The sequence below is a fragment of the Pelodiscus sinensis genome, chromosome 9 (genome assembly GCF_052426305.1).
Source record: "Pelodiscus sinensis isolate ZL-2025 chromosome 9, ASM5242630v1, whole genome shotgun sequence".
In the NCBI taxonomy this organism is placed as follows: Eukaryota; Metazoa; Chordata; order Testudines; family Trionychidae; genus Pelodiscus; species Pelodiscus sinensis.
Window position 1 is genome coordinate 59,754,331 of NC_143060.1, and position 27,513 is coordinate 59,781,843.

General features: G+C 46.0%; 1 protein-coding gene across 1 annotated transcript in view; it reads right to left on the reverse strand.

The window, feature by feature from the left end:
- The window catches only part of LAMC1 (laminin subunit gamma 1), a 155,108-nt gene that overhangs the window by 11,617 nt on the left and 115,978 nt on the right, over positions 1–27,513 (reverse strand). Inside the window, exons 4-20 of the mRNA XM_014575427.3 lie at positions 27,205–27,371; positions 24,357–24,545; positions 20,252–20,369; positions 19,990–20,088; positions 19,746–19,882; positions 18,925–19,047; positions 18,629–18,818; positions 18,190–18,302; positions 14,702–14,923; positions 14,354–14,542; positions 11,155–11,400; positions 10,609–10,762; positions 9,721–9,863; positions 8,811–8,989; positions 6,838–6,994; positions 860–1,065; positions 236–315 (exon numbers count right to left, since the gene is read on the reverse strand). Coding sequence (XP_014430913.3) covers positions 236–315; positions 860–1,065; positions 6,838–6,994; positions 8,811–8,989; positions 9,721–9,863; positions 10,609–10,762; positions 11,155–11,400; positions 14,354–14,542; positions 14,702–14,923; positions 18,190–18,302; positions 18,629–18,818; positions 18,925–19,047; positions 19,746–19,882; positions 19,990–20,088; positions 20,252–20,369; positions 24,357–24,545; positions 27,205–27,371 — 2,712 coding nt within the window. The remainder of the gene's footprint in view (positions 1–235; positions 316–859; positions 1,066–6,837; positions 6,995–8,810; positions 8,990–9,720; positions 9,864–10,608; positions 10,763–11,154; positions 11,401–14,353; positions 14,543–14,701; positions 14,924–18,189; positions 18,303–18,628; positions 18,819–18,924; positions 19,048–19,745; positions 19,883–19,989; positions 20,089–20,251; positions 20,370–24,356; positions 24,546–27,204; positions 27,372–27,513) is intronic.

Below are 27,513 nucleotides of genomic sequence, written 5' to 3' on the forward strand. Positions count from 1 at the left end.
TCAGAGAGTAATACTCAGATACAGCTCTGGTGCTTACAGGTCCCAGAACCCAATGCCCCATCATTGGTCTAAGCAGCTCCAGCTTCATACTGAGCAAAAGGAATCTTGCTCCATTGCAGGCCAATTAAGGTTAACCTTCCATTTCCCAGCAGGCGCCCATTCAGCCCTTCATAAAGGCAAAAATCAAGTGGCCTACCCTTACACAGATGCTTTGTACTGGCACTCTGGGCCTTACCGTTCAGCCAGTTTACGAGCCTCTTCTGCCAAGAGAGTCATGTTGTTAGGGTCACCACTTGAGTCTGGTGGGGTAATGGACTGAAAGCAAAATCAAAGGTCCTTTCAGAAGCTATTCTTTCCTCTTTTGTTGATTTGTCCTTTTAATTATTCATGGCCATAGCTTGCTGACTTAACATGACTGCTCTAGTTCTGATTTCTTATATTAGTTTGCAAAGTCGGTGTGATTAGGGAACGTGGTAGGAAGCAAAATGGCTATGGAAGTCCCTTAAGGTTGTTAGAGTATGCTGGATACAATGGAAGAGACGACAAATCCTGTGCAATGGTGTACATGTCTCAAAGTGCTGTCACAAACAGCAAGTAAAAAAAATTAACACTATGAAGAATACCAAGGGTTTCCTTTCAACTAGTAATACTTTTCTCATTGGTTTGTGCAATACACACTAACAAAACTTATGCCAAGATTTATGACACTAAACACACAATGTTGCAACCCAAGCTCAGTGCTAGTTTGTTAGGAGGAAAAATATAATCAGGACATTAAGAAGCTTGTTCTACTATCAAAACTGGAAAATGCTACACATTAGGGAGTTTGCTTCATCTCAGCCCTTCACAAAACACTCACCACATTGTTAACGGCCATCTTTGCCTTCTCTAGCATATTAGAAGCTACTTCAATTAGGTCCTCTGTGCTCTCCACTCGCTTTCGGGCTTGCTCAGCTAGGCCTTCAGTCTCCTGCACTGTATTTTGAATGTTCTTTAATCGGCCAAGCTGGCTTGCCAGAGTGCTGTTAATTTCCTTGAGACGGTCCATCAGGCCCTGATCCACATCTGAGGTGAGCAACATAAAAAAGGAGGAAGCAAAATTAATAACACTGGGAGCAGGAGCTGCAGAAATAAAACATTTGGTAATTTGCTGCTGTCTGCAACATGTTGGTAGGTTAATCCCTTGTTGAAAGAGGGCCAGAAGAGCCTTTTAATGAAGGGTAATCAGTTTAAGATCCAAGTTATTTATTATCAGAATGTGCACAAAACCCACAAGAAACAAAGCCGTCACCACCTTCTCATGCTCCTGCTGGGCATTCAGCGTTTGTGAGCACATTTGGCCTGAAGTCTGAATGCAAGACCTGGCACAAAGGAGGTAGGTAGCTGCTTTTCAAATGAATTATGTTAACGAAATATGTTCCACATATTCTATTAGGGCAGCAAACTTTGCAAACTTTTTGGAGCTGAACCCCTCTTTTAGGAGAGATGCTAAAAAGTGTTTATTCAGGTAAACATGTAATCACTGAATTTTTCAGCAGTGGCACGTTTACACGTAGGGCAGCTCCCAGGGAGCTGGTGCGCACAGGGAGCCAGTGCCTGCCTCCCCTCCCCCCCACAAAGCTGCTGCGTCCAGACAAGGTTAACCATTTACACAAATACACTATCACACCCCTATCTTTAGTGACATTTTTGGTTGCACCTCCCAGCCCAGAGAAAACAGACACATGCACAAGTGGGTGTGACAACCCGGGAGGGCACTTAACACCTACCCCAGTCAGTTTCAAATACACAGATACTGACCAATGGCACGGCCAAGAGCTTCTCAGCAGTGGGCTGCTTCTACCTTGCAGCCAGGCTGCACCTCTAGGGCAGGGCCAATACCTGCCCCTCTTCACTTGGGTTTTCAGTGTGGAGAAGGTGTGAGCAAGGGTCTATGGGGGCAGAAACAGGGCTGAGAGTGGAGGCTGCTAGGAAAAGAAATTAGCGCAGCCACAGCTGACGTTGACATTGACTAGGGTTACCAAATGCCTAATCACACAAACCAAAAACACCCTCATCCCGCCCCTTCAAGATCCCTCCCTGTTCACTCCATCCCGTCACTCCCCTCACCCTTCCTCACTTTCACTGGGCAGCGAACTGGGGGGCAGGCTCTGGCTAGATGGCACTTACCTCAGGTCGCTCCAAGTCAGCAGCATACTGGGGTTACGGCCAGCGCAGCCCTGTGCTGCTCCCTAAAGCAGCTGGTACATCTCTGTGGCCCCAGGGGGCAAAGCAGGGGATGCAGATGTGACTCTTCACCCTGCCCCTCTCTGCAGGCAATGTCCCCACAGCTCCCACTGGCCACAGTTCTCCATTCCTAGCCAATGGGAGTTGTGGAATCAGTGTTTGGGGCAGGGTCAGTACACAGAGCCCTTCTGTCCCCTGCCCCCATAAGCTGCCATCTGCTTCTAGGAGTGGCATAGTGCCAGGGCACGCACGCAGCCTACCTTAGCTCTGCTACACCATTGGACTCCTGGAATGGCTGCAGTAGCCTTTGGGAGATTGAGCCAGATTTGGAAGACTCCTGGAGAAACTAAGGTGGAATTGGGAAGTTGAGATCATGCCTGGGTCCCACCACGGAGGGCTGGCATTAGCTAACTTGGGGGCTGGACTTGATAACCTCCTGAGGTCTCTTCCAGCCCTATGATTCTATGTTAACTTGTGTTGCTGATTCCCTCCTCCCTGACTCAAAATGTTCCTCCACTCTCCTCACGGGGGTGTGCCCATAATTTGGGACCTGTGCAGGTTGAACCTCTGAAAACCAGTACTTTCTGCAGGACCAGGGATGCTTCTGGACCAGAGAGCCAGGAAGCCTAACAGCAGAAGGGCCAACAGCCCCACAAAAGTGCTGGGGCCAGGCCAGAGAATCCCAGCAGCCTGTGGCAGTGGGGGCTGGGGTATCTTAGCTACCTGCAGCAGCATGGGGTTGGGAGCCAGGGAAGCCTGGCTGTCTCCATCAGCACAGAGCCAGGGGCTGGAGAATTCCAGTCACCCACAGCAGCATGGGGCTGGAAGCTGGAGAAGCCTGTCTGTCCACAGCAGCACAGGGCCAGGGAAACTTGGCCAGCATGAAGCTGGGGAACCCAGATGTCCATGGCAGCCTGGAGCCAGGTAGCTGCAGGGATCAGAGGGAGGGGGCCAGTGGCAGGGGTCACCTTCCCTGGTCTGGCAAATTATCTCGTTCGGGACTTGTCAGGTCCCAACAGTGCTGGATCAGGGAGGTCCAACCTGTATTAGGGCCAAATGATCTGGAAGTGCACAGCTGAAGGGGCAAGCCACGCACTGCTCCTCTCCATTGCAGGCAGAGGCAGAGTGTAAGGAATCTTCACCACCAGGCTCTGAAGCTGCTTTGAAAGTGCTATTGCATACCTGAAATACAACAGCTTCTACAACTTGTGCTCCTGCTCCATGAGGAGAAGCGTGTCTATTCACCAGCAGTCACAATAGCACATTCACCAGCCTGGTGCCTTCCCAATCTGGGCCAGGAGCTCCTCTGGATCTGAGTTTTGCAATACTACAGGAGGTAGCAACCTCTGCATGGCCTTCCCAAATCTGCCCTAATTCTAAAAGTGGTAAGATGCAGCTATTACAGTCCTTGAAACAGGGACTAACCTTACGACCATGTAAGGAGCCAGTTAGCTTAAGTAGGTTTTAGGTTTTTTGAACCAGATCATTAATAGTGTCCTATACACACTCAAGTACACAGTCTGCGCACAGGGAGAGAGATATTTTAAAAAGTAAGAGCAACATGAAGTCTAAGAAATCAAATATAAACTAACAAAATCCTCAGGAAATCCAAGACTTAAGGTTTCTATAGCAATGTTGCCATGGCCACATTACACATCCTGTAGGTCATGTCAACATTAAACAAATGTTAGTTTATTAAACAACGTATTCAGGTAGAAAAGCCAGGAGAAATGCTACATGTGCACATAGTGCTCAGATTCACATGGTTGCAGGAGATTCATAAGGTTTTTTGAGTACCTGTACTCTTGACTTTAATGGTGTGACAAAAGAAAGGGAAATTAAATGCAAAACCTGCTATTTCAGAGAGGAGAAAAAAAGCAAAGCCCTGGGAACTCGCCCTGCTGGGCTAGTGCACGTTAGCTTCAAGGCCTTACCCAAGATGCAGATAACCAAAGGATACAGCTGCACAGCGTTTTGGATGCCTGGGGAGGGGAGTGAGCCCTGGGGAAGTGAGACTCATGCTAGTGCTAAAGATACCCCTGGAGACCTTGCTGCTCAGGCTGGAGCCCAGGCTCTGAAGCTCAGTCCCCCGAGGCCCTAGTGGCGCAAGCCCAAGCCACAACTGCAAATGCTGTTTATAGAGTTATCTTTAGTGCACCAGCTCCCACTGGCTTCAAAGCACTATGCAGACACACTCTAGGAGACCCGAAGGGATACCTAATACTGAATGCCTAATGCTACTGCCTAATACTCTAAATAGCTCAACCACTAAACCTCCCCAACACTAACAGAACTGACCATGTAAACACTGAACTGACATCTGTAAACGGAATTATTTACTTCCCCAAGTGAGGGCTACGGAACCACCCAAGTCCTATGGCCACCTGGGCACTTGAATCATTGACATAAGCAGGTCACATTGCGTCAGCACCAAACACTGCAAAGAGCTATCATCCTACTTCTCTGGGCATGTCTCAGAAGGCTTCTCAGACAACACGGACCCTCTCCTCCTACACCAGCCAGGAGCAGTCCCCTTCATTCCCACTCACTCAAGCTGCATGCCTGAAATGGAGTCTCAAGCCAACACATGTATACCTAAACCACAGTCTTCTTGGTTAGTGAGTGCCAGCACCATGCAGACGATACAGAGCCTGAGCAAAACCCTTCCCTACATATGATCACACCTCAGCTGCCAAGATGGCCCAATACTGGCATGGGATCAGCCCAGGGTTGAATGGTGGCCAACTGAAACTGAACCCAGGCAAGACAGAGGTGACGCCAGTGGGCAGAGGAAAGCATTTAGATGAATGTGCAGCCATGCTGCAGTCTCCTTTAGTTAAAGGCTAACCCACAATTAATTAATTAATTGTGCAGTTTAGGAGTAGGGGTGTTAAATTTTGATTAGTCAGTTAATCAAGTACGCCTGCCCCCCTGCAGAGATGGTGCTGGGGGGGAAGTGGCTTTTAAGCTGTCCCTCCCCAGCACCGGGTCCTACTCTCCCCCGCTTGTTGTTTCTTTCTGATAGACAAGAGCGGGGGTGGGACCAGAATGAATAGTGGAGTCACTACTCAACTATCCAACAAGTTTATGCTTATCAGATAGTTGACTCGTCACTTACATCCCTATTTAGGAGTACTCCTGTACTTCTCACCAAACACTCTATGAGTCGTGCCTTCTACTGCTGTGATTGGCTAGGAGGCTCCTTTCCATCCTGGCAGAGAGCGACAAAGCTTTGGTTATACACACTGTCACCTCCTGCCTGGACTGCAGCAAAGCGATATGCCTGGTTTGAAACTAACACCCCAAGGAAAGCACAACTAGCACAAAATCCTGCAGCATGTGCTGTCCTCTACAGGCTGAGCCATCCCTAGGGTATGGTGAATCAGGACGAACACCCCACACTTTCGGAGGCTCTGCTCTCTGGAACTGGAACAGCCATTGGGCAGCCCTCACCAGAACTTTTTTCTCTTCACCAGTGGGTCCTGCCAATCAGCACCTCCCTTGCCCTCCCAGCGCCTACCGTCTGCTATGCTTCAGCTGTTTCATGGTGTCAAGAGGTACTGGGGGGAAGGGCAGAGAAGCAGTGTAGGGCCTTGGGGGAAAAGGTGAAGCCTTGGCTCCTGCCCCGGCAGAAGAAACTTGATGCCTATGTCCTAGGCCCTGAACCTCTCCAGGGAAGGCCATGTCAAAAGGAGCTACTAAAAGCACATCAAACCTGTCTTTGGTTTTCTATTCCAACTATTCTCCTTATCTTCTAGGCATTCAATGGCTTGAACCCAGCATACAGATCTTCAAATGACTGCCAAAAACTCCAGGATGAAGGTCTTGGTCAAAAATTTCACTCCTTGAGTACCATGGAACTCTCTACCAAAAGGATAGAGCTTGTTTGTGTAGAAAACAGAGCTTTTTCCAGGGCTAGACCAAGATTCTGGAACTAACTTGCACAGGAACCAAGAATCACCATTCTTCTCATTCCCTTCTGCAGCAAGGTCACGGTGCACTTCTTTGACAATTGTCTTTTTTTAAAAACATATATATACCCAATATAAGTCACGTCACTTAACAAGCTGCTGGAAGACACAGGTGTACCACAGTGTGGAAGGCAGCACACGATGCTACAGAGAACAGAACCTGAACAAATCAGGAGAACAAAACCTACTCCTCTCTGGGCTAAGACCAAACAAAGAATGTTTGGGCCCAAAGAAATTTCTTTAGGAAAGCTAAAAGGAACAATATTGCTACTGGTGAATACTATGAAGGCAGACATCCCCTTCATATAGGTATGTGTATAATTTTAAACAAGCAGAAAGATTTCCATAGTTAATAAGTAAAAGGCTCTTTAAAATTAGTCTCTCCTCTGAGTGGGCCTGTGAGTTGTCTTTTTGTCTGTTTTAGACTGCTCTTTGTTTTTGTGCATTATCCAGAGCCATGCATATTGTCAGGAATAAAATACAGTCATCCCCATGCATGCTTCCTAGATGATGCTTTGAAATGTTCACATCTCCTGAAGCAAACTACATGGTAACAAGAAGCAACTTTGTTCCCATAAGGGACCAGGAGTATTCGGCTTAACACTAGCTGCATGGCACCCTGTCAGATAGTTCAACCTACCTTTGCTGTTCTGTGCATCTCGGAGCAAGTCCATGACCTCTCTCTCTGCTTCCTTCAGTCTATCCTCAAAGGCCTGATCAGTCACCGTTTCATCTCCTGCACCAAGGTTTGCGATAAGATCTTCTAGTTCCCGCAACCTCTCGCGTTGTTCTGCCACCTAAGCAAAAAAGATAGGGAGACAGAAATAAACAGACTCCTTTAACCCTCCAAAAGCTGACACAAAGTACTTGTCAGTTGTTTCAGCGTCCAGCAGGTGTCGCTCAGACACTGTGCATCTAGATCGGCAGTTCCCAACCTTTTCCAGATGGGGACCCATTCTGACAATTCAGGAAGACTTGGTGACCCAAGGCAATTAAAAAACAGGGGGAGGAGAGAGGGCAGAGCCACCTGGGGAGACACTTGGCGACCCTTTTGAAATGTAATGGTGACCCATATTTGGGTCCCGACCCATAGGTTGGGAAACCCTGATCTAGATTCTAGAACCATGTCTGCCTCACCAAAGGCTCTTAAGCAAAGTAAGTAGTCATAGGATAAGAGGGAAGATCCTATCATGGATTGAGAACTGGTTAAAAGATAGGAAACAAAAGGGTAGAAATAAAGGGTCAATTTTCAGAATGGAAAGAGGTAACTAATGGTGTCCCACAGGGGTCAGTACTGTGACCAATCCTATTCAACATATTCATAAATGATCTGGAGAAAGGGGTAAATAGTGAGGTGGCAAAATATGTAGATGATACCAAACTGCTCAAGGTAGTTAAGACCAAAGCAAACTGTGAAGAGCTTCAAAAGGATCTCCCAACTAGGTGACTGAACAACAAAATGGCAGATGAATTTTAATGTTGATAAATCCAAAGTAATGCACATTGGAAAACATAATCCCAACTATACATACAAAATGATGGGGACTAAATTAGCTATTACCACTCAAGAGAGAGATCTTGGAGTCTTCATGGACAGTTCTCTGAAAACATCCAATCAATGTGCAGCAATCAAAAAAGTAAACAGAATGTTAGGAGTCATTAAAAAAGGGATAGAGAAGAAGACAAAGAATATCTTATTGCCTCGGTATAAATCCACAGTAATCCCACATCTTGAATACAGTGTACGGATGTGCTTGCCTCATGTCAAAAAAGGTATTGGAAAACGTTCAGAAATGGGCAACAAAAATTATTTTTGGGTTTGGAATAGCTGCCATATGAGAAGAGATTCATAACACTGGGACTCCTCTATAGGAGGCGCCCGACTTGCGATGCGATTGGTTCCGGGAGAAGCGTCGCAAGTCGGAGGCGTCATAACTCAAACCCACATTTACGATAGGCACCATGTGCTGTCGTAAATGCAGGTCGAGGATGTAAGTAGGGGGTTTTCAGCCCCTTATGCACTTACAAAAATGGCCGTAAGTGTGGGGGGTCAGAACTCAGGTGGTCACAAATCGGGGGCCTTCTGTACTTTAAAAAAAAAAAAAAAGACTACGGAGGGATATGACAGAGGTCATGACTGGTGTGGAAAAAGTTATTTACTTGTTCCCATAACACAAGAACTAGATGTCACCAAATTAAATTAATAATTTGGTTTAACAAAGAAACAAAAGGAAGCATTTCTTCACGCAATGCAGTCATCCTGTGGAACTCCTTACTACAGGATGTTGTGAAGATCGTGTCTTTAACAGGATTCAAAGAAGAACTAGATAAATTCATGGAAGATAGGGCCATCAATGGCTATTAGCCAGGATGGGCAGGAGTGGTGTCTGATAAGTGACACTTGATAATACCCTATCCTATTCATTTTCTCTGGGGCACCTGGCATTCACCAGTGTCAGAAGACAGGACACTGGGCTAGATGGACCTTTGGTCTGACCCAGTATGGCCATTCTTATGTTCTCTCTTTCCCAAGAGGTCAGCCCCAGGCAAGCAACATAGGGGCTGAACTTGGTGTAATAGGATATAAGCAGAGGGTTCCATTGCAGGTCTTACCTTATCTCTAACCAGTCTATAGCATGCAGGACACTCTTGGCAGCCAGGCCAGGACCGGTTGTAGAAATAATTCTCTTCACACTGGTCACAACGAATCCCCACAAAGCCTTCCTTACACTCACAGCGACCATCCTCCTTGCACTGTAGGGAGCGAGAGCCCTCGGTGTCACAGTCACACGCTGTATGAAAGTTAAAGCATTTGAATCAGCTTGGCTGAGAAGACAGACAAAGAACTGCTCTGAACTGTAGACTATTCCATGAAAGAATGACACAGCAGGGCACCAGCACACAGTTTGAGGCTCAACGCTTCTGTACATAGTATCTAGAAAAGCACAAGACGCAATAGTTTGAGACACTATTCACACCAGACTCTGCTTACTACCGTTCCCAGTGTCCCACAAGCTGACCTCTCTGTCTTGGTCTCTCTCATCAGAATGATCTGCAAATTTGTTCTCACAGTAACAAGGAAGTTGGAAAGATTTAGATACAGCCCTATATTTGTGTAACATTTACACTTTGTTTCTTCTCTGGACTGAGTCAGCAACTTATGGCCACATTCCAGAGTAGAGACGTAGGAGCTTATAGAGCAGAAACTGAACTATTCTGGAAAAATACTCAGAGCAAGTGTTTATGCCAAAGAGAGGCAGATGTCTACAAGTAAATGAAATCAGAGTGCCCTCAGGGACAGAAAAACAAAACTCCTACAAATAAATCAAGAGACAAACACCCTCACTGGGACCAGGTCTCACCTAATGTCTGGGATGTGGACACAATAAGACAACTTGTGTGTCATGTTAAACATGAGGCAGGGAGAAAACAGCGGCATTGGACAAGCAAGGAGAGGATGAGAAATGGAGACACATACTGTCGGTTTCTGCTTCCTCTCCTCCATTACCCCACCACCACTTACGTTTGCATCCTTCAGGTCCAAATCCGAAGTGGTTGACCTCACATCTCTCGCAGTGCTGCCCGGTGATGCCCGGTTGACACTCACACTGACCAGTTTGTATGTCACAATGGCCATCGGTGGAACCCAGCGGGTGGCAGTCACACCTATTGAAGGAGACTATATTTCAAGTGACAATAAAAAACCCTAGCAAAAACAACAGGCTGCACTTGCATGTTTCATGTGATGATCAAAAAGATCCAATAGCGTCTCATACCTCCCATGTGAGGTGGGCATTGCTGTCTCTCTCAGATGTGGAAAGCAAGGCACAGGGATTAAATGAACTGTGCTAAATCACACAGGTACTGAGCTAGGAATGGGAACCTACCATTCTTCTCCAGTAATCACAAGATGGCTTCTATTTATAAACAACTCTTCTCTATAGCAGTGTTTCTCAACATTTTTTATAAAGTACCCCTTTAAAAAAATGTATAAGTGCCCCCAGTACCTACAGCTTCCAGACACACAATTTTTTTCTACTATTGCCACACATTTGTTTAAACAACTTAATTATAGCCGGGCGGGTGATGACATTTTTGGGTGTAAAAAGTACAAAAATAATAAAGTGCTGTAAAACTTAAAACAAAAAATCAGTTTTCTCCAAATTTCAGTTGTGTTGACATGTCCCCCTTCCCCCCAACTTCTCTCAAGTACCCCGAAGGGTACTTTATACCACTGGTTGAGAAACACTGCTCTATAGAGCCCTCATCAGATTTGCTTCTTAACTAACCCTCTCCTGCCCTATTGCTGTTCACAGAAAACCCCTTCTTTCTGTTATGGCTGAAGAAATGAGAGTTAAACACAGGTACCCTGAAAAACACACACACTGCCACAGCTGCAGGCCAGTCTCACCTGTCACAGCCCCGTCCACTCTGTAGGTTGTAGAAGCCGGGCTCACAGGCACTGCAATCCCTGTCACTGACATGTGGCAAGCACTCACACTGCCCAGTTACTTGATTGCAGTTTGTCTGCTGATTCACTGTGCCATAAGGATTACAGCTACAAGCTGCAGGAGATGGAAACGGAAACATGTCCCCAGTAATTAGCAGAATGCAAGCACTGTAAGCAGCAATTAACTAGAGCCTCCACACATGCCATAAAGCGCATGAATTCAAATTGTAGGCTGCACCCTCTAAAACACATGCAGTGCCCACATTGTGTCAGGTTTACAGCATAGGCCATAAGCATCAGCATAGCATAAAATCTTGCACTCCAGATGGCAAGTCTGCATGCAGCACCAAAATCAGAGTTCTGACATTTGACCCATTATTATGTGAGGTCTGCGGGGCCAAAACATTCAATCCTTTCGAGGACGTGCCAGTGAGACTACAAGGGGGCTCAGTTGGCCATTAAAAGGGTTCTGGTCTTTACAAGTGAAAAGCTGAGAAAGGCACTTACCCTTGCACTTAACCTCAGGACTGGAGGCCAAGGGGTTCCCAAAGAACCCATCTTTGCAACGGTCACAGTAGAAGCCAGCTGTGTTGTAGATGCATTTCAGGCATTCCCCTGTCAAGCGGTTGCAGTTCCCCACAGCATTGGGATCAATGTTTTCATTACACTGGCAGAGACGGCAAAGTCTGGCAGGGCCATTTTCACCAAGCGGGTCTCCAAAATAGCCATCATCACATAGCTCACATCTTTTACCTGGAGGCAGGACAAAAGTACCTGTAGGCAGCCAGCAATTACAATGTAACCTAGATTCCCCTACAATCTCTCCTGTAAGGTGGTTTCTCATCGCTTTTTGGCTTGCCTGATATGAAGTGACCAGGAAAAGCTCAAGCTTTGAAACACTTCAATTGAGGAGTCCATCACAACCTTCCAGAGTTACAGCTGCTTTTGGATTATCAGCTAAACTGTGATTTATAAACCTGTGTCACTCTAATAACGCGCTGATTTGTTTTTTAGAAAAACGCCAAGGAAACACTAGTGCACTACTTTCCATGTATGATTTTTGTCCACTTGAAACATCTAAAACAACGTTTCTCAACCTTTTTGATACCAGGGACCAACTTGCTACCTTCCTAAACTGTGTCAGGGTGATCTTGGGGACTGGTGCCTGTCGACAGATCAATTGTTGAGAAACACAAGACTAGAAAGCCATCAATTATACAATTTGCATCTTATCTTTTTGTGCCTCTTTAACATCACACTTCCCCAACCTGTTCCAGATTTCACACAGCAGTTAAGCTAGACTCCAGCACATACTATGTTCCAAAATATAAAATTAATAAAATGATTCCCCCCCCGCCCATTCATTGGAACAACTCAGCTCAGCTAAAGCAAGCAAGTCCACCAGCCACTTCCATTACAGGAGGCTGCAATGCTGCAACAAAGACAGAAGATTGCATGTAGAAGATAGTCCTGTGGTGTTAGGGTTCCTCAACCTGGGCAATCACCATACACAACTCAGCCCCTTGGCTCCAAGGGCAGCAACTATAAACTTTGTCCTCAGTTACTCCTTCACTATAACTCCTTGTGCAACAGTCCAGTACTGACCTCCACTCCTGCCTTTACTTCCCATAGTCCTTCTAAGGTGTCACACACCTTAACACAGGGATGGAAGCCACAGAAAGTTTGTCAGAGGAGCTGCATCCCACACAAGCTAAAAGCTTTGCATCTCAGGCAGCTCTTTCACAGGCAAAACTCCTCCCGTCATGTCACAATCACTTCACCACAAGTGGGGGCACTCTGGGAGGGAGGTGAGGGCAGCAGAGCCTAGCAGGCTCAGCACTGTCGACTGTGGGCCTGCCAGATGCGGCTGTAATAAATAAGGATAAGCCTGAATCTTCAACGCAATCTGCATCTCGATCTGAATTTAGTAGTTCGAGCCAATAACAAAATAATAAAAAAAAAAAAATCTATTGCATGCCTGTGCAATCCCAGAGCTGAATTTGTGTATGACCAGACACAGCAAACTAGTGCAAAGACTCTGGGCAGTCATTTAGCCCAGTGGTTCCCAACCTTTTTTATACTGGGGACCGGCAAACCCACCCACAAACTTTTTGCAGACTGGTAACATTTTATTTGCCTGTTCATTATGCAAATAATGAATAGGTAAATAAAATGTTAATTGACTGCTAAAAGCCCTGGCCCTCAAAGCCCCCCAGGGCCAGGCCTAACCCCTAGAGCCCTCCACTATCCCCCAGCACCAGCCACTGACCCCAGAGTCCCCTGCACCCAACACCCCTTGTGCCAGCCTCCTGCCCTCAGAGCCCCTCAGTGCCAGCCCCCTCATCCCAGATGCCTCAGTGCCAGCCCCCACCCCATAGAGCCCCCACCACCAGACCCCCCCAGTGCCACCCTCCTCTTTCCAGAGCCCCACTACACTCAACCCCCGAGCCCTCTCCAGTGCCAGCCCCCAGTTCCCAATATTAGTCCTGTGCCCAGAGCCCCCCTCCCCAGTGCCCGCCCTGCCTCCGTAACCTGCCTACACACTATTAGCTCAGCCCCCAGAGTCCCCCAGGGCCAGCTCCCCAACCAGTGTCAGCACCCTACCTCTTAAGAGCATCCCAGTGTCAGCCCCTCACCTATTAGAGCTCCCCCACCCCAGAGTCCCCCAGGACTAGCCATGCCCCCAGTGCCTGCCCCACTCCCTTCACCTAGCCCTGTGCTGCCTCACAGCTGCCAGCTGAGCTCTGCTGCCCAGGTTGCGGCAACTCTAAGGCTGCTGTGCCAGGCTCCACGTGGTCATCCCACCGCAGAGCAAAGCTCTCTTCAGGGACCCTGCCCATGCCTGGTGCTGGTCAGCTGAGAGGCAGGGCAGGACACGTCTCTCCCAACAGCCCCAGCAGGAGAGGTGTGCCCTGGCCCCCGCCCCCAGAGCTGTGGCAGCCCAGTGGCTGCGGCCTGGCGGTTGGGAACTGCTGATCTAACCAAGTGTTTGCAAGCATTTAAAGGGCCCTCTACTTTTGACTCCCTGGTGTCATGACTAATTCAACGTGGCTGGCCTTTTGCGGAGTTGTATTTACTAGCTATAGACAAGAAGAGCTTTATTTAAAAGGCTGATGCCCTCATTTACTTTCTGATTTACTGTTTAAAATAAGATACATATCTGCCAACACACATTTGTTTCAGGCTATAAAAAACCATATGGATTTGCTCATTAGTGTACCTGTCCTGGTGAGTCACTGCAGCCTGTGAGTCCTTAGGCAGAACAAACCTGCTGCAGCAAACAACGTGCAGTGTGTGCCAGAGGGAAGATATGCCCTCTAATTTTAACCTGATTTGAACAGAAAAATTCAACAGTTTCCAGGCCTGTTTTAGTGACTATCCCCATTTTTCAATCAGCTCCACGTGATTAACAGAGCTCAGTATTAGAAATTATCGTGGCATGTGTATCACAAATATTTTCAGACTTTGCTCAGACAAAATCTCAAAAGTTTCATTCAGGAAAGAGAGAAACATTCGGCTTCTTTCAGTTTGTCAGAATCCCAAGAATTCTGACAATGAAGATCCTGATACTAGTTACCAAGCCGTCTACTAAGAAAAAAGCAACCACGACATATAGAGACGATCAATTCTGCTCATTTCCCTTCACTGTGCAAAGCAGCAGGCTGGTGTAAAGCTCTCTCTGGACAAGTCTGAAAAAGGAACACACCTGTGGTACCAGCCGGACAGTTGGTGCACACCACCTCCTTAGTCTTGGGCACTACGGCACAGCTGGTGCCCCCTGGGCACGGACAAGGCTGACAGTCTGAGGAAGTGCCTGTAGTTGCATCTCCATAATACCCATCACTGCACTTCTCGCAGTGAGAGCCAGCAGTGTTATCTCTGCAGTTGCAAGCACCTGTGGGGTTTTTGATTTGCAGGGAGGGTGTTGGGGGTGGGAAGAAAAATACCAGAACATATTTTTAATATTGTTCCAGTCATTATCCCCATCCCATTCCTCACACAGAAAGAAGAAAAACAAAAAACCGCAAGTCTCCTCCCCCATCTTCCTCCTTACCAGTCTCTGGGTCACAGCTCTCACTGTGCCCATTGCAGGTACACAGCACACACAGACTGTATGGCCCAAGGCTAGGTGTCTCTCTCCTGTAACCTGGGGCACAGTGCTCACAGAATTGTCCATGATATCCTGCTGGGCACGTACAGCTCTCCACCCAGGTCGCAGGGGTTCCAGACCCAGGACGAGCGCTCACAATAGTGACATCATCCAGGTACCCTGAATCTGGAAAGAGATTGGAAAGATAAGCATTTAATTACCCACTCAACAAATGGTATGATGTGAGCCCAATACATTTTATTTACCTACAGAGACAGACCACTCAGTGTCAGAAGAGATGTGGGTGCTGTTATTACAGCAGGAAAGTCAGCAGATGCTTAAGGTTAACGTGAGAAGGATGCCAAGTAATCCAGAGAAAACAAAGGTCAGAAAGCAATGGCAATTCCCTATGCATGAGACACACAGGCATCTTGCCAAATGGCCACCATGCAAGACACAGCTAGGTACAAAGAACACAATTTGCGTAAATACATTTTAGCAGTAAAAATCACACCTTGTGTGTACATGGTTTATAATTCCAATTGGAAACCAAGAATGGTTCCTAAACTAGGGATGTTAAAGACTAGTTGATTAACCAATAAGCAAGTGCCGCACGGATCCCAGGGTCAGCTGGTATGCAGCACAGGATGGAGTCCAGGATTAGCTTAAGGCCCCAGGCTCCATGGCTTTGAAATGCAGGCACGCCGTGTGCAGCCTGGAGTCAGTGGGACTTCCCGCTGGCCTTAGGCTGTACATGGAGGTCCGCATTCCTGCTTTGAAATGTACAAGAGCCCCAGCAGGAATGCGGAAATGCCTATTGACTAATCAATTAAGCACATTTTAACATCCTTATCCTAAACTTCCCTACTGTTATAAGGACAGACAAGCCTTCATAGATCTTTAAAATGTATGCTCTGGATTTTTAACCAGAACTACATTCACAATAACAGAAAGAAGAAACTACAAAGACATCTCTCCGCCCATTCTCTTTTGGGCTTTTCTCCTCCAAACTCACCTCCCATTGGTACCTTAAGGCAATCTTCCTCTGAGTTCTGTGTCAGGTGTAAATAATTATGATACAATAAAATCATATATTGATGTAAGGGTTTTGCTCTAGTGCAGTGGTCCCCAACTAGCAGATCGGGATCTACCGGCAGATCTTGGAGACTCTGACAGGTGATCCTGACTGGTTTGACCAGGAAGCTATCAAGTGCTGGCACTTCAATAGCTCCTCCACCTACTGTCATTCTGCTCCTGCCTTCTGCTTTGGAGATGCCCCCTTGGGAGCCTCCTGTTTGCTGTGCAAGGGAGAAGAAGGGGGGCACTGATGCCAGGGTGTCTCTCTTCCACCCACTCATGTACCCCATCTCCACACAGAGAGAAGGGGTTGGAGGGAGCTTGGCAATGCAAACCCCTGTCACTCTCTCACAGTGTGTGTGTCTGTCACTCTCACTAATACACACTGTCCTTCCCTCTGATCGCCTGACCCAACATAAATATGCGGGGCTGTTGTTACTTCTTTTACTGCTTGCAAAGTAGGTTATTTTTCGGGTTTTTAACTGGTCTGTGCATTTCATAATTGTTATTTCTCTCTTACGTTTAAATGTGATTCTTTGAGTAGTGAGCTCTAAAATACCTAACCTGCCGTGGCTGGAGTAGTCATCCCTATGGTAACTGCTGCTCCTGGAAGTGGCTGGCATGTCCCTGCAACCCCTGAGAATGGCAGAGCAGGGGGTCTCCTGCAGCTTCCACTGATCAGTAACAGGGAACTGTGTTCAGTAGAAGCTATGGACTCAGTGCATGTAGACTAAGGGCAGCACATGGAGCCATGCTGTACATGCCAGCTGCTTTCAAGAGTAATGCAAGGGTAGGGTGGGAGTAAGATGTCTCAGCTAAACAGTGCCCAGCCAGATGCTGAATCCTGAACTCGCCCCAGCCCTGAACCACCTCCTACACCCAACCTCCTGCCCTAGACGTGAGTCCCTCTGCACCCAAACTCCTTCCCAGAGCTTGCACCCTGAAACCCCTCCTTGATCCCTCCCACACACCAAACCCCTTGGCCCAAGACCAAGAGTCTGCACCAAAACCCCCTGCCCCAGCCTGGTGAAAGTGAGGATGGGGGAGGAAGAGGGAGAGAGTGAGCAGGGTGAGGTCCTGGTGAAGGGGTAGAGCAGGGGCAGGGCCTTAGAGAAGGGGCAGGCAGGAAGAGGGCAAGGGTCTTTAGATTTGAGGTAGATCTTACATTGTACTTACATTGAAAAAGTGATCTTGTGGTTAAAAAGGTTGGAGACCACTGCTCTAGTGTAATGGCTCTAGAATTACAAACTGGGATATCAGCAGCAGCTGGAATGCTCACACTGCACACTCACTATTTTATTATTGGTACATTCCACTTTTGTAAAAAAATTCCACTTCAAATTCTTCTAGCTTCCTGTATTTCTTAAGTTCATACTTCTTGTTTTAATCTATTTGTTTTAGCATGACAATCTCTCAGCAATGTTCCAGGCCATCGATACTCTGTCCCTAATCAGAGCCAATTCCCTCAGTTCTTTACATGGAACTCGCACTGAAGTAAACAGAGGTTCTGTAACAGGGAGCTACTGGAATAAGGCCTTTTTCACTTAGGCCAGGTCCACACTGGCAGAAAAAATTAGTGTAAGACACACAATTCCAGCACTTACAACTGCATAGCTGAAGTTGACATACCTTGTACCGGTTTTCTGGAATGGCCCTACAGCAGGTTGATGGGAGAAACGTTTCCAATGCCTTCCCTTACTCCTCATGACAGCAAGGAGTACTGGCTGCCGATTGAGGTGCCCTCAGCATTTGAGTTAGCACGTCTTTACTAGACCCACTGAACTGAACACAGAGAATTGATTGCCAGAGTATTGATTCTCCAGCAAGTGGAAACATGGCCTTAGAACAATTGTCTCAATCAGTTTTGTGTTTTCCCATCTCTTTCTCTTACAAGTATAATAGCAGTAGAGTAGATGTCACACATCCATTAAAGAATCCTGGCATCTATGTGGCCACTTCCTCCAGACTTCGAGTGAATCCAGTCTGCTCCCAGAGTTTCATTAATCAGATCTGTACACAGCTGGCTGTGTCAGGATAAAAATGCTAAAATTGTTTTAAAAAATTAAAAGCCCCAAGGAACAGAGAGAGTGGATCCTTGACCTCCTTACAAGGAATTCATTTCACAGTGATAGCAGGTACCCTGCAAGCAGCCCAGGAAGCATGATGTCACTCACAAGATAGATTGTCAGTCCATGACTCATGCTTTTCATAAAAAAAACCCAGCCTTAGGTATTTATAATTAGGCTCTGAAATAAGCTGGCCACAGTCATTCTGCAACAATGAGATAATATGCTCCTCTCCCATATACAGCTGTTGTGGAAACCGCCCCATGTCTCATCCAGAAACCCACTTTCCTAAGTAGTAGAATGACTCACTTCTCTCACTATATGTTCCACGGATCTTGATAGAAGTCAAGTTGTGAAGCAGCTTCTGAAACTCAAATGCCCTAAGAGAAGGCCTCCATGGGTAATCTGTTGCTTCATGGAGCCTATGGAGAAAAGGCATGCATCATGTTTATGCTTACAAGCTTTCACTTGCTAAAAGTGTTGTAATGGCATGTGATTGCTGAAATGGTCCACTGAAAGAGCACAGCCATCAGCATTTAACTATACCATACTACTAGGCCATGTGCACTGCATTCATCTGATGGTATGATTACCAATTCCATTTTGAAAACAACCTTAACAGTTCTAGTTTTCTTAATGTCCCACTGAGAAAACTGTCGCCCCACGTTAGATTCCTGTTACAGCCACTATTCTCCCTCCGTCCCAGTCAGCCCTGCCTCTTCCCATGTTACAGGGAAAACTCCCTTACCTGAAGGCATACTTCACTGTATTCTCACTGGGATAGGAGTTACCCTGAGCAATAAGAGGCACGGATACTCTAAGCCCAGCCCCTTCAAGCACGAGGTCCTCTGCAGAGAGACGAGTGTCCTGCCTGTCCACCCGAAAGGAGAAGGTCAGATTTTGAGCATAACTCACAACCTGGTTTCCCAAGAACTTTCCTGAAACAAACAAAATATGCATACAATTAGAGGCAGAAAAGTGAAGAGTTACTCTATGGTATCATGATGAGCTTTTAGAGAGAACCTCATCCCTGACTCTACTTACCAGGTGCAATGAAATAGATGGGGAAATAGCTGTCTGAGATAACAGAGATGTCCTGGGTCTCAGCACTCCACTGGAGTAAAATTTCAGAGCCATCTCGCTGTTCAGCACGCCACTCCTCCTCCCCTGAAATAAAGACAAGCAAGGGAAAATGCTCCCTATGGTACACCATACCACACCATGGACATATCACTGTGTATGGCCCAGGGAATTTCTAACTTACATTTTATGCACTGGTGCTAACTTGGTTTAGGAAGTCTGAGTCTTTGTCCCACTCCCCAGCCTCTTACAAAGAGATATTGCTACATTACCAGTTCAAACCTAGAAATAGTGCTACCAATGAAAACACAGGAAACAGCCAGAAACGACATCTGGCCAAAACCACAAGGAAACTCAAAACCTAGGATTTATTATATTATAAAGTTTAGATGCCCAAGACAGACATCTGAAATGGAGCAAATGCCTTCTCCTAGCTGCTGGTATTAACTGTATATAGAAGTGTTTATATCCTCAGTACACACCCATTAAAACATTTCAAAACTAGATAATTGAAGTCATGCCCATAAATCCATGTTTGTCCACCTAAATAAAAAGTGTCCCATGTTTGAACATGCTGAGCACGTGCTATTCCTATGGACTTTAATATGTGTTGCTCGTACTCAACATTTCTGACGGTTATGCTACATATCTAGATACATAAACACTGAATGCTTTGGCTACCATAACCCAGCCCAGGGAAAGGGGCAAAGGAGCAGAAGGAGAGATTAATATTTATATTGAAGTCCACAGTACAGCTTTGAAGTCAAAGGAAGATTTGTCTTTACCATTCTGGAAGTTGGAGACTATGTTGTAGATACTGTAGCCAACAGCATTGGTGCAGACTGAGGAGTGACCAAAACAGAAACAAGGAGTACAGCCTCTCAGATTGGCGGGATCCAGATTGAAAAATCCAGGTTTACATCTGAAAATGAGCAAGAGAAGAAGTTATTTCTTCATCTTTTCTCAAAACACACAGTGACAAAACACTTCTGAGATGTATACAACTAAGCTTTTGAAAAAGCAAGTCACCTCTCACAGTGGAATCCCTCCACATTGTCCTTGCAGGTACATCGCCCTGTCTCAATACTGCAGTCATCGGTGCTGCCAGCAGGATTGCATGAACAGGGCCTGATGGAGACAGTGGAGAGGAATGAGAAACCCTTTAAGAATTGTGAGAACTCTGTATGGAACCCAGAAGAGAAGATAAATTTACAGGAAAATTCAAACACTGCCCCTCTTGAGCAGTAGCTCCTTCACCTTCTGCTTGAACTACAGGAAAAAAATCCCTTACCTGCACCCAGCCTCTGAGAGGGAGTGGAACCCTGGCTGGCATCGGTCACATTTATCTCCCATCACACCAGGTTTGCAGCTACACCGGCCGTAGTTATCACACTGAGTGCTGAGAGAGCCTATGGGAGCAGAAGAAAAGGAACTTCAATTGATTGTGTGATTATATTAGCCATTGCAGATCAAACTGTGTACTAAGAGAGCTTTAAGGGATATGCAGGGATAGGGAACAGAAGAACAGTGATGTCACTCCAAGGTCTAGAATGAAAACTTGCAGAGAGCCTAAGGGCAGCATCTGATTTACATGAGCGTTCATAAATGTGTATCCCCCATGACATCACTCAAATGATAACTTCACATCTGTGCACCCAAAATAAAGCTGTACTAACCCTGCACTTGTTCTGCTTCACCTTGCCTTTTCCTCCCTTCCATTTCCCATTTTCCCCTCCTCCGTCATTCTCACTACAGGTTGTACTTTGCTAAACTGGGACTCTCTGGTTCGGCAGGACGATGGATGTCCCTGGACTGGCAGCTGTGCCAGGGGCTCCAGAGCAGAGGTGCGAATGGCAGGCCAGGAGGTCTACATTGGGGAGAGGGAGCTGACAGTGAAGCTGGGAGCCCAACAACAGGGAGTGGATCAGTGATATAGCTGGAAGCCCTGCAGCAGAGAGTGGTCCGGTGGCATAGGGAGTTTTGTGATGCGGCTGTGAGTCGGGCAGCAGGGGGAGCCAGTGGTGGAGCCAGAAGCCCAGCAGTAGGGGGCCTGGCCAGGGCCAGAAGTACAACCAACTGGAGGCGGGGGGTTGCCGGGGCCAGAAGCTGGTATGGCAGTGGGCTGGGGACCTCCCCAGATCTGGCAAATTCTCTTGTCTGGGACCAGTCAGGGCCCAAAGGTGCCAAGGAGGGCCAACCTGTTTTACCTCTGCAATTCCAATTTATGCCAAGCCTTCCCTTAGGACAGCACTCCCAGTCTACTTCCCACCCTCCTTTTCCCAAGTCTCTTCTTTGCTCTCCAATCATCTTCATTTCCCTTTTGCCTGGGTACCCTCTGATCAATTTCCTTCACACAAAGATTCCTTTTTGGTACAGACACATCTTTGCCTCATGTCCCATCCAAGTCTACAAGTGCTGCTAGCTCGTACAGAGATAGTATCCAATAGGCACCCTCTCCTAGCCCATGCTCAGGGACAGACTATATATATGCAGGTCTTTTTTTCAGCCACCCTGGACTCTTCCCAACTTTTCTGTATTGCACTACAGCAGTAGAATTTGAAAGCTAACCGAACAGTATTGAGGATTGGCGGAGGAATGTCTAAGGGACTCCAAAGCAAGCCTCACGTTTTTAGCAGGGACTTGTCTTAAAGCTACACTTCATAAAATTGCATCTGAAAAAAAATTTTGACCACTTTTTTCCTTGTGAAAAGGAACACAGGCATGCTCCCTGAATTTGGTTGTGAAGACAGTTTACTCAGCTTCTTTATCTGAAGACTGAATGTTTTCTCCCAAGCATTTGTTTGGCTAGCAATCTGGAAAGTGTCTGCATTCTATGGGCTAGTAAATGAGCAAATATGTAAAATACCATAACTTTTTATGTATAAAAAGGAACAGCTTCTGCCTGCTCCTTCAGGCTGTGCCAAAAGGTGAGATAACAGCAAGTGAAACAATAATAAGAGGATTAAATCAGACAGAATCATTAACATTAAAGAACTCACAAAATCTTGCCCATACACAAAATTCAAACTCCCTGTGTGAGCCAATCTATCCAAGTACTGATTTTGTAAAAAATTATAACCTACCCTAAATCAGCCCCTCACACTTAATATACAATGAATGCCAGCATACACTAGCCAAGAGTCAAGGGTTTAGTAATAAGTTACGAGCAGATTTACCTGGTATTGCTTAGATCCTTAACTCTGTTTTTTTAAATAAATGGAAAATGTATATGTTTTATTGAAATAATTGTATTTTTTAAAAAATACAGTGTTATTCTTATGAAGTTTATTTTAGTAACTTTTTTAAAATGGAAATTCCATCAAGTGTATTTTTTTCATCCCTACAAACTCTTATTCACCAACAAAAAAGTTAGTCAATTTGGTTTCCAATAACATTGTTTTCTAGTTTTCAAACCTTAAGCATTGATATAGCTATGCCAAAACAGAGCCCTACTCCACATTTCTTCATTTTATCTCCTTTTTGAAGGTTTATTCAGAAGCAATCTTATTCCAGACTGAACACAGACGAGCCAGAAGAATAGGATGAGTCTGTCAACATTTGCTCAGTTATGTCAATTCTGAAAACTACTTGATTTGGTGAATTTGTTTGGTTTCCTGAGAAGCAATTTTCTATTTTCTGTTTGGTTTCATGAGAAGCAATCCCATTCTAGGCACATTCTGTTTTCCTGACACAACCAAACCCTTAAGTTGCTTTAAGTTATGATCAGAGGAAGTTGCATACCAAATGTGATGGTCCTAGCCCCTATCATTTAGGAGGAGTTCTTGATCAAACAGATTGCTTTTATATACCTGAGCAATTACTCTTCTTCCCATGTCCCTGCTGGACATTTACAGTTGGCTCAGGGAGAGCATGGGGGTGGGGTCAGGGAAAAAAAGTTTGGGGCATGTCTTTCTTGGTCAAAAGTTTCCTGAATGTAGGACTCCCTTCCTGGAGTTCATAGGGAGATAGTGCCTGCAACATGGTCTTAAGGCAACTAGTGAGGGACTGTGCTAGACCTAATTTATTTTAGCTGGTCTATTTTGGATCATCAGCTCTTACCTTAGTGTCCAACTGTCCTTTTTGTTTTCCCCATTCCTTAGAGACACCACCACAAATGTCTTGATTCATCCATCCATTAATAAAACAATATATTCAAACCATTGCCAGGTGATTTCAAAGAATTCTGCCAGACTGTAACAGCTCCAAAGTTTCACCTACTGGATGTGTTCAGGGCTAGGATGGACAATAATTTGTAATGGGGGGCCATTCCAAGATTTTGGTAGAGTGGTCAAGGGCCACACTACCGTGGAGGGGTGACAGGGTCTGTGACAACAGGTGGGGTGTAGAAGGGAGGTTGGGATAGAGGACTGGGGTTCATGGGGGAATGTGGGGTCTGAGAGGGAATTTAGATGAAGGGGGGGTAATAATCTGGGGCAGGAGCTGGGGGGGGGGGGGGCTGGGTCTAGGAGAGGTTATGGGTTCAGGAGAGGATTCTGGCCTGTAGGAAGGATGCAGGATCTGGGAGGGAGTTGTGACCTCGAGGAGGTGGGAAGAGGGGATACAGGGTTGGGTGGTGGCCTGGGGCAGAGGCAGAGTGTGTGTGTCTGTATGCCATAGGTAGGATCTGGCTGGGAGGCACTTACCTAGGTGGCTCCCAGCCAGCACCTCTCTAGATTCTCTGCCTGTGTGCTAGGCAGGCTCTGCTCCAGCACAGGGTTGGTGTGAGGAGGCTTCATTCGCTGCCCCTGCCTTCAGCAAAATTTCTCAGCTCCTATTGGCTGGAAAATGGGCAATGGGAGCTGGGCGATTTTGCTAGGGGGCCAGGATAGCATGCAAAGCTTTCCCTTCCCTGCCCAGATTGCATAGCAATTAGCAGCCTGCTGTTTAAAGCAGCTGCTCCTGCTCTGTAGTAAGGGTGCTGGAGAGGCAGCCGAGGACCAGATCCAGAGGCTTGGCGGGCCAGATGCAACCTACTTGCCACCTCTTGCCCACCCCTGGTTCAGGGCCTCGTCCAATAATACACAGTAAACACCCTTTTAGAATGCATTTGGAAAAGGAACTATTCTGTATGTTCAAAGCTTCTGCTTAAAGTCTATGATCTTGGCTGCTGTGCATTTTCCCTGAAGCAATCAGATCAAAATATGAGCTGGTTAACTAACAAATCTAAGTTGAAATACTATCCGTTAATACTATACCTTGAGAGGGGTAGCTGAGTTAGTCTGTAACAGGAAAAATTTAAAAAAACAACAAATAGACTAGTAGCACCTTAAAGACTAATTTGATGTTTTTAAAGTTAATACTTTGTTAAAACATTATGCAAAGTTTTACAAAAAAATTTTAATAGCAGGTTTTTTTAAAATAGTTCACAGGAGAGAAGATTCTGCCTCTGGACCTACCAACGGGGTTACAGTTACATGGTAGACATCCTTCCTCACTCCCGAGGCGGAAGAAGTTCTCCCGGCACCTTTCACAGTTGGCACCATCAGTGTTATCTAAGCAGCCAATGCAGTGACCACCGTGGCCTGTGGAGCGGTACAGTTCAGCATCAAAGTAACACTCCTGTGATCGCCCATTGCAGTTACAAGCTGTGGGGAAAAGCACAAGGTTCAGTAGGTTCATCCAGAATAGCAGGCCTGCCCCAGAAACAAGGTATAGGAAAGTCAGCAGAAGAGTGATTGGTTCAGGAAAAGTTGTACATGCAACAAAGAGTCAGAGAGTTGTGTTCGTGTGTGATAGGGATATAGCTACACAGACTTAATCGGCAAAGACAGATGGAATCTAAACAACTCTGTTCTTGCTATTCTGATCAATCAAAACAACAGCACAAGCCAGTATTATTTGGTTTCCTTCCCTTTACTAGTAGGAAGATGATGGTCTTAAATGCTCTGCCTAAAACACATTGCTCTCTACATATATCAGGAGAAATACTAGAGTTTCCATGCTCACTCCCTGGCCAGCTGGACTGTAGCTTTCCAGCCTTCCTACTGCCTTCCCACACAGTAATACTGTCTCAGGCATGCAAAACAGTGAGAGAAGATAATAGTGACGCAAGCCTTTCAGAAAGGCCTGTGAAAAGTTTCTTCTCCCCCTCGTGCAGACAGATTTCCAATTCCTTATGTGTAGGGAGTAAGGTAGAACAAGACATTGGTTTCACTGGGCTGCCAACTGAAGTCACAGTACTCACATCAATTGCTGGGACTTTTTAATAGCCAAGAAGATTTTCTGTCTGAATTTCTTCTCCCATCTGACCCCCCTAAGCAAACTACAGTAAAAGCTCTGCTATCCAGCCCTCATTTAAGTGGCATTACTGGTATTCCCCAATACAAACCTTCAATCTAGTAACCGGGGTTAGTATACTGCTCAGCACATTATGCAACTGCACATTCTGCACTCTACTTTTGAGCAAAAGAGGCAGAAGACAAGTAAGCAAGCTGAAATCAGGGATTTATTCAAAAAAGCAGCTGCCAAGTGTGTCACAGGATCATTACAAATGCAGCCTGATCTACACCAACTAATTGATACTGATGACCCTGAGGCACTGCAAGATCCTGAAGTGCCTTCTGAATCCAAGATAAATATACTGATAATATTTTAATCTTAGTGTATGTCATACAATGCCCATGGTGATCTGTAATGTCATAAAATAACCTACTGTATAGAAACGTTACCTATATACACGTAAGTGCTTCAAGAAACCATCCTCTCTGCAGAGCAGTACTACTACTACTACTAGATTGGTGAGTACCTGTATGCTGTTTTATACTCTAATTCTTTGAAAATTGATATTCCATTGGTAATGTACAACTCTCAGTTAACCAGAATATCCAGTTAACTGGCATACACCCCTCCCCCATTCCGCCAACACTCCAGATAACAGAGCTTTTACAGTACTAGGAGCAATAACTCCTAACAGGAGACCACACAAATAAGTTGGCTTGCTTTTAAGAGAGAAATTAGAACCACCCCACCTTTGCAATAGCTTGGACCTAGATGAAATCTGAATACTCTGGACCAGAAGAACTGTGACTGAAAAAGGAAGAGGTCACTGAATACTGGTGGAACTCTTCAGTTACAAGGCCACTGCATTCATCAGGGCCTGCAGTAAATGGCATACCAGAAAGAATCCCATTTCCTCTGTCCTCGGGGACCTTCTAAGCACCATGTCCATTTAATTTTGTGGTGAGCAACTACTGTATGAAGCAATTCTACTTTCCAGAAGGTGTTTTACGGTAAGAACACCCCCCCCGTGTGGAGGCCTGCTAAAACTGACCTGTATCAACAGAGAATCTGAAAAAGACAACGGGAAATCCCATGGGCAACACATTACACCTAACAACCATCAAGAGAAAGCTTCAGAGGGGTAGCTGAGTTAGGTTAGTCTGTAACAAGAGAAAGGAGGTTCTCACACACCTCTTGGGAGGGAAGCAGAGGCCTCATCTGGAGAACATTGGACCAAGAGGTATCAGAATGCAGGGTTAAGAGCTGGCTTTTGGAGGGACTCAGCAACACTCACCTTGAACTGATGAAGAGCCAGAGAGAGAAATGGAGTCCATAGCAGCTTGGCTAGCTTTTTGCAGGGCTTGGCCTGGATACACTACAGTTTAATCTCTGCCTCTCTTCACTGACTTAAGGACTTTCTGATTCTCTGTGTCACGTGACTAATAAATCCTACAGTACTCTGTTTTGAAGAGATTGCCTGGTGTCACTGCAAAAACTCACTGAGAACATTGCGCCCTGAAGGGGGTACAGGACAAGATTCTTGCAGGAATCTGGCTTGGCTAGGTTTCCTGCAAGGAGTCATGGAATGACAGTGCCACTGATGCCAGAAGGCCCAGTCTTGGAGGCTATGGGTGGGCTCCCATGGAACTGCATGGGCCGTTGGGGTTTGGCACACTAAAAAGGTCACTCCCAAAAGGCCGGTTATAGGCAATGGCATGGGCCATGCTCTGTGGAGCCATGACAGCTCCAGGGAAAGCTAATGAGAGACTTACACTCAAGACTTTGGGTGCTTTTGAAAATCCCACTCATCATGGGTTGCAACTACACTGAGTGACTATGCAAACACTTACAGGCATAAAAGTGTTTGCAGCTGTTTAAAATGCAGACTATAGCGTGGACAGAGTAAAAAAGAAGAAACTGGGATTCGCTAGAAGAAAGGGAAAAGGAGAAACTACAGAATATTAAAAAGACTTGTAGTTGGCTGATAGTACCATAGAAAGATTTTTCTTGCATAAAGCTACTTACACAAACATTCACTGGCACTCTCTGCTGTTGCTCTTCTCCATGGACGATCATTGTAGAAGGGAAGGCACTTCTCACAGTCTACCCCAAAGGTGTTGTGTTTGCAGTTACAGGATAGCTTCCCAAAATCATTCTGCACACACTCGCTTGCATGGCCATTACACTTGCACCTGCAGAACAGGAGAAATTAATACACTGACCTCAGCGATACCACCTCCTAAGCTTTCTAGATCCAAGTCACACACAGAGCAGCAGGTCAGTAAAGACTGAACACTCTCAGATGTCTGGCCATTTTCCTTAAATATGAAAGAA